Below are 7,322 nucleotides of genomic sequence, written 5' to 3' on the forward strand. Positions count from 1 at the left end.
AATCATTGTTCAGCTGCCTTCTGCACGCTCCACATTGGGGATCGAGCCTGCAACCCGGGCATGTGCTCTGACCGGGAATCGAACCAGTGACCTCCTGGTTCATAGGTCGACGTTCAGCCACGGAGCCACGCCGGCCGGGCTTGTGGCTGTGTTTTATTCCTCTAGCGAGGTCATAGGTTCTTTGAGGGAAAGGTCATGTCCCACTCTTCTATGTGCCTTACCTGTCAAGCCCCAGCAAGTTCCTCATACAGTTGATTTTGTTGATTTCACAAGAAATCTGTGTCATTCTAATTACTGTGTAACCTAGGGGCTCCCTCCAGTAGAGGATCCACATCCCCCATGACTTCTCGCCCCTTCCTTTAGGTGCCCCCCAGACACTCAGAACCCGCCCCTCCGACCGTAACACAGGCCTCGCAAAGGCAACCGGCCCACGGGGGTGGAGGTCTAAGTGCGCCCAGTACACACCCCTGGGCTACCTGCTCTCCGGCCAGGGACGTGCTGGGGACGAGCCAGGCAGCCCCTGCCCTCAGACTCATCACGCCGAGGGTCACACACGCGTGAACCTGACCAGATACAGCGTGATTAGTCCAAAGCTGGGCACGTGCGAATGGAACGCACCGACCCCTGAAGCCCTATTCTCCCACAGCGGCTTCAGCATCGAGCCGTGATCTAAGGCAGAATGGAGTCCTTTTCTTCCCTCCCCCTCACTGACCTCCCTGCCCCATACACATACCCACATACCCCATCACTCACCCAGTTTTCCCATTACATCTTCCTTTTTTTTTTAATCCTCACCCGAGGATATTTTTCCATTGATTCTTAGAGCCAGTGGAAGGGAGAGGGAAAGACAGAGAGAAATACTGATGTGAGAGAAACACATCAATTGCTTGCCTCCTGCACGCGCTCCAACCAGGGCATGGGCCTGGGAGGAGTCTGCAACCGAGGTTCATGCCCTTGACCGGAATCGAACCCGTGACCCTTCAGTCTGCAGGCCGACGCTCTATCCACTGAGCCACACCGGCCAGGGCTTCCTTTTCATTTTTAAAGCTTTTTATTTTGAACTAATATTGGACTTAGAGAAAACTTGCGAAGATAGGACAAAGAATTCTCTGATGTCCCTCACCTCACCTCCCCTGGTGTTAGCATCGCATGTAACCACAGTGCCGTCTTCCTCATCATGTGCACGGCCCCAGCCCTGGTCCAGGCCATCGTTTCTCCCCCTCAGTGCACACAGGGGTTCTTCCTCGTCTCTCTGCCTCTTGTCCGGCTTCTGCAGACTCCTACCAGTGCGCCCTTCCTAACCTGTCCACCAGGCCCAGCCACCCTCAGAGACGGGGCCCCCGGACCTTGTCTACAGCCCTCTATGCTGCAGTCCCCGTGAGGGCCTGGTTCGTCCTCGGGCTGAGGGGGAGAGCAAGCCCTGGTTTCTGTGAGCGGCAGGGTTGCTGAGTGCCCGCGGGGTGTGGACTCCGGGGCCTGGTTCGAATCCCGCCAGCGCCGTTTACTTCCTGTGTTACCTCAGGTGAGTCATTTCACCTCCGCGCCTCGGTTGCCTCCCCTGAAAAGTATACTTGCCTCCTAGGGCTGTGCTGAGGGTTAAAGGGCCAGTATGTGAAATGTTGGGAGAGTGCCTGGCACACCGTACATGACCAGGGAGAACTTGCCAATGTCTGGCCCTGCCCACCCCCGGGAAGGAAAGGAACAACGGTCTACAGCAAGCATGTCAAACTCGTGGCCCACGGGCCGCATGCAGCCCATAGCAAATATTTTTGTGGGCCAGCCAACATAACAGTGTGAGCAGTTATTTACTGGTACTGCTAGAGGCCCGATGCACGAAATCCATGCACGGGTAGGGTCCCTAGGCCTGGCCAGTGACCAGGGCCGATCTGTGGGCTGACAGCAGGGCAATTGGGGGGCCCCTGCTGGCACCTGCCTTGGCTGGCCTGGGGCCTGCAGGTTGGGAGCAGCCCCTGCACTGAGCATCTTCCCCCTGGTGGTCAGTGTGCATCATAGCAACTGGTCATTCTACCGGTCAATTTGCATATTAGGCTTTTATTATATAGGATTATGAAAGGAAATAAGTCTCCTGTCAGATCCAGAATTACTGACATTCACCGTGGGTCAGTTTTGAAAGTGATCGCTGCGAACAAGACTTCCCCCGAAGTAGGAAAGATGGTAGCAGAGAGGAGATGCCAAGTGTCAGGAAGAAAACATGACTTTTATCATTGCTCTTGTGCTTTTTTTTTTTTATACTATACTTTTCAAAATAAACCTACGTTTCTATGAAAATGGAAGCTTTTTTTTTTTTGCGGCCACGTAAACTTACACCTTGTTTATTGGGCCCGTGTTAGCCCTTGAGTTTGACACGCTTGGGTTACCGGTGCACGTAAATGAGGCTAAAGGAAGATGAAGAACAAGTACCCATTTCATCCACAGGAGCCATAAGCGTTTCATTCCCCAGGTCTGTGGCCCAGATGGACATGACCTCGGCCTTAAATTTCTCGTAAACATAGATTTGTTTAGCATCGTGCAGATTGTAGATGGAGAAGCCTTTGGCTCCTGCAATAAACACATAGTCTTGGGAAACCGCTAGGCATCTTGGCCTTTTGCTGAGCTGGGAAAACAAAGAACAAAGAGAGAGAGAGAGAGAGAGAGAAAGGATTTTTCAGCTGCCACTGTCTGCAAGCAACATGTTAACATTTCAAAGAGGGATATGGGCCCTTCCTAGATAGAATATCTCCCCAAACACAGGGCTCATTTCCATATTGTGCCCACGTATCAAGGAGTCATAGCCGCCCTAGCCGGTTTGGCTCAGTGGATAGAGCGCTGGCCTGCAGACCGAAGGATCCAATTCCAGTCAAGGGCACGTACCTTGGTTACAGGCTCCTCCCCGGCTGGGCCCTGGTTGGGGCTAGGGCAGGAGGCAACCAATTGATGTGTTTCTCTCCCATCGATGTTTCTCTCTGTCTTTCCCTCTGTCTTCCACTCTCCCTGAAAATCAATGGAAAAATATCCTCGGGTGAGGATTGACACACACAAAAAAAGGAAAATCAGAGGCAGTCATAGCTCTCCACTTTTAGGGGAGCGGGGCCAGAGAAAACAAAGAAGTGGAGAGTAAATGTTTAGTCACTACACTATGTGTGGCCACATCCCCAATACCACATTCATTTGTAACATTGTGGCCCGACCAGTGTGGCTCAGTGGTTGGGCGTCGACCTATGAACCAGGAGGTCACAGTTCGATTCCCAGTCAGGGCACATGCCCGGGTTGCAGGCTCGATCCCCAGTGTGGGGCGTGCAGGAGGCAGCGATCCATGATTCTCTCTCATCATTGATGTTTCTCTCTCTCCCTCTCCCGTCCTCTCTGAAATCAATAAAAATATATTTTAAAACAAAACCAAAAAACACTGTGGAAAGAGCTATCGCTGAGGCACTGGCAGATTCTCACCCATCAAGCAAGAGAGTGATGATTACATTCAGCATGATATCAAAATAACAGCGGCTGAACATAAAAGACCTGCTGTGTCATCCTCCATTAGCCAGAACACCCGTTCCCACAGACACGGACCAAATCCATTCCAGGCAACACCGGCATGCCTAGAATCTTTTTTAAAAAATGCAGCTGTCTTATTGAATGAAGGTTCCTGGTAGGAATTCCTTCCCTGGATGAGGTGTTTTCATTTATTATTTACTGGAGGCCTGATGCACGAAATTGGTGCAAAGGTAGGCACTCACAGCCCTGGCTTCATCCGGAAGGTCGTCTGGACAGTCGTCCTGCTGTTTAGACTAATTAGCATATGAGCTCTTTATTATATAGGATATGGAGAGGAAGGGAGAGGGAGAGAGAGAGAGAAACATCAATGATGAGAGAATCATTGATCGGCTGCCTCCTGCACGCCCCACACCGGGGATCGAGCCCACAACCCAGGCGTGTGCCCTGACCGGGAATCAAACCGTGACCTCCTGGTTCATAGGTCGATGTGCAACCACTGGGCCACCCCGGCCAGGCCATGTTTTGATTTACTAACACTCAACTGGGAACCAGGGAGGGGCCCCTGGTCAGCTTCTCCATACCTTGCTTTCTAAAATTGGAGGGTAGACGGTGGGCCGGACCCGGCTGAGCTCCACCTCCCTCAGCGCGTCCCTCTCCTCAATAATTTCCCACGCCCGGTCGAACAGAAGGTTCACCAGCTTGTTGATCATTCGATACGGCTGAGGCAGGGAATCCAGCTGCTGGTGTGGATCCTTGAAGACATAACTCTCTTCATCATCCTTCGACCAGTCCTTCTCGGACGGGGTGGGCACCTCCAGCTGTCCCTTTTGTGTAAACAAAGGCAGCCTCATCTTCTGGGCGCGGCTTCCGTTGAGGGAGGACATCACAGGAGGCGGCACTGGGAACGGCTCTGAGACTGAGGAGCTGATTAAAGGAAGGAAGTAAAGGTATTAGAGAAAATAAGGGAAGTTCAGCCCTAGCCGGTTTGGCTCAGTGGATAGAGCGTCGGCCTGCGGACTGGAGGGTCCCAGGTTCAATTCCGGGCAAGGGCACATGCCTGGGTCCAGTAGGGGGCGTGCAGGAGGCAGCCGATCAATGATTCTCTCTCATCATTGCTATGTCTCTCCCTCTTCCTTCCTCGCTGAAATCAAAATATATTTAGCCGGTTTGGTTCAGTGGGTAGAGCGTAGGCCTGTGGTCTGAAGGGTCCCAGGTTCGATTCCGGTCAAGAGCACATGCCTGGGTTGTGGGGCTCGATCCCAGTAGGGGGCATGCAGGAGGCATCCGGTCAATGATTCTCATCATTGATGTTTCTTTGTCTCTATCCCTCTCCCTTCCTCTCTAAAATCAATAAAAATACATTTTAAAAATATATATATTTTTAAAAATAAATAAATAGTGAAGTTCAAACAGTATATCATCTCTAGCACAAGCATAACAGTCTATGGCAGGGGTCCTCAAACTTTTTAAACAGGGGGCCAGTTCACTGTCCCTCAGACCGTTGGAGGGCCGGACTATAGTTTAAAAAAAAAACTATGGACAAATTCCTATGCACACTGCACATATTTTATTTTGAAGTTAAAAAACAAAACGGGAACAAATACAATACTTGTATTTGCATGTGGCCCGCGGGCCGTAGTTTGAGGACCCCTGGTCTATGGGGACTATTTATTCTAGAAACTGGCACTTCCCATATTTATTACGGGATGGTTATCACATTACTAAGATACGCTCGGCAGAGGCAGGCCAGCCGAAGATGAGGTGTGCTAGGGTGGAAATACAGGACTCTGGAAACCGTGTTGCGTTTCTTCACCTCCTGATAAAGGAGAGGCCGTCTTTCTATGCCAAAGAGAATTCACCTTCTTTCCCCCCAATTCATGTCGTCTCCTGGTTCTGCCATCTCTGCAAATGGCTGTGCTCCAGGCAGTTGGGTACTGAGCGGTGACTTTTCCCTCTCCTCCCCTCCCCTCCGACCAGGGCATTTCAAGCACTTCCAGTAACTGCTGTCGAACGTGTGTTGTGTTTAGCTATTTACTTGTGTCCCTCAGTAACCTAATACCTGAGACCCAGAGCTCAAGTGGTGGGTACATAGCCAGCATTCGGCAAATTCTTATTTTCTTGCGGTAATGCCCTGCCCTGGGTTATGAACTTGAATACTTCTGGCTCTGTTCCAGGCACTGCCCTGTGCAAGAAGGGGTAAATTTGTGGGGCCGAGAGGATATACCACCCCAAAGTCCAGATGCCTCCTCCTGAAGTCTAGACCATGTTCAGGGCAACTATACCCCTGAAATTTACTGCCCAAATGGTACCTGCAAGAGCCTCTTCCTGGCTTTTCTCCCCCAGCTGCTAATGTGTGCACCCCTAGACCTGAAAGGTGACCAAGGCATGGCTGATCGAAGGGGTATGGGCAGAACTTGGATGTGGTTTGGGGTATCCACACACTCAGTGATGTGGGTGGGAGCCAGAAATGGGAAGAGAAGCGGTGGGAAGGGACTGGGACCAGCTCTCCCCAGAGTATAATATTCTGGCTGTGTTTCCAGGTATTCCAAAGAGCCCAAGAATTCTGAATGTGAAATGACTTCTAGATCATTACGAAAGTACTAGAGGCCCGGTGCACGGATTCGTGCGCCGGTGGAGTCCCTCGGCCTGGCCTGCGCCCTCTCGAAATCCAGGACCCCTCGGGGGATGTCGGAGAATCGGTTTCGGCCCAATCCCCACAAGTCCGATCAGGTCAGGAGGGAGCCCAATCCTGTGTGTTGAGCATCTGCCCCCTGGTGGTCAGTGCACGTCATAGCGACCGGACAACCAGTCATTTGGTCATTCGGTCGCTTAGGCTTTTATATATAGAGATATTTGTCAAGGTAGGAGAAGAGAACAGAACATATTTAACAATGTGTTACTTTGATTTAAAACTTTTAAATATTTAAATGTATGGTATGTGGGTCTCTATTTGTACTGCTACTCCCGGGGGCCTGCAAGTGTTAGGGGTAGGTCTGAACAAGGGACTAAAGATTTAAAAAATAGGCGACCTTAACTTGTAATTATGGGGGGGGGGGCATTTTATAAAATTGCTGCTGTGGCGGGGCATTTTATAAAATTGCTGCTGTGGCCCTGGCCAGGTAGCGCAGTTGGTTAGAGTGTCATCCAGATACTCCAAGGTTGTGGGTTTGATCCCTGATCAGGGCACATACAAGAGTCAACCAATAAAGGCATATATGGGTGGAACAACAGGTCCATGTTGCTCTCTCCCCCTCCCTCCCTCTCTCTAAGATCAATCAATCCATCAAAAATTAAAACATTGCTATGGAATGGCTGGGGTTCCATGGCTTCAAGCCCCACAGGAGGTCCGTGCATTGGTGCAATTTCGTTGTAATCTATTTCTGCCCCCACTTTGTTCGTGGTAACCATTTTAGGATTTCCTCAGGTAGCAATCTTCATTCAGTAATCCTAACAGACAATTCTCCCCCTTGACCCGGCCCTCCTGCTAGAAACACACTCCTCCAATCGGCTGATCTCTACTCTAACCCTGTGCTTCCCAGAGCTGGAGCTGGTGTTGCTCCAGGGACGCGGAGGCACCGATCTGGGAATGTTTAGCCCTGCGGTCCCCAAGCGGAAGCTCAGGGGAACCTCCATTCGGATCCTACCTGGGGTTCCTGGGGGGCAGGGAATAGCCCGAGACCAGGAGACGGGCCCCTGGGAACCCCTCGAGGAGACCCAGGATGTGAAGGGAGCCCAAGGGCACGTGGGAAGCGCTTGCCCCGCAGAGCGAAAGCGCGGGTTCCGCTCACCTGGCCGGCGGCTTGGCGTCGCCTTAGTAACCACAACTTCCG

At 51.4% G+C, this 7,322-nt stretch overlaps 1 protein-coding gene across 1 annotated transcript in view; it reads right to left on the reverse strand.

Moving 5' to 3' along the window:
* Positions 1 to 7,317, reverse strand: part of WDR93 (WD repeat domain 93) — a 25,427-nt gene extending 18,110 nt beyond the window's left edge. The window contains exons 1-5 of the mRNA XM_059678283.1: positions 7,137 to 7,317; positions 4,074 to 4,416; positions 2,379 to 2,614; positions 464 to 472; positions 250 to 277 (exon numbers count right to left, since the gene is read on the reverse strand). Of these exons, the coding sequence (XP_059534266.1) occupies positions 250 to 277; positions 464 to 472; positions 2,379 to 2,614; positions 4,074 to 4,376 (576 nt within the window). The 5' untranslated portion in view covers positions 4,377 to 4,416; positions 7,137 to 7,317. The remainder of the gene's footprint in view (positions 1 to 249; positions 278 to 463; positions 473 to 2,378; positions 2,615 to 4,073; positions 4,417 to 7,136) is intronic.
* Between the last annotated feature and the right edge of the window lie 5 nt (positions 7,318 to 7,322).

The sequence above is a fragment of the Myotis daubentonii genome, chromosome 21 (genome assembly GCF_963259705.1).
Source record: "Myotis daubentonii chromosome 21, mMyoDau2.1, whole genome shotgun sequence".
Classification (NCBI taxonomy): domain Eukaryota; kingdom Metazoa; phylum Chordata; class Mammalia; order Chiroptera; family Vespertilionidae; genus Myotis; species Myotis daubentonii.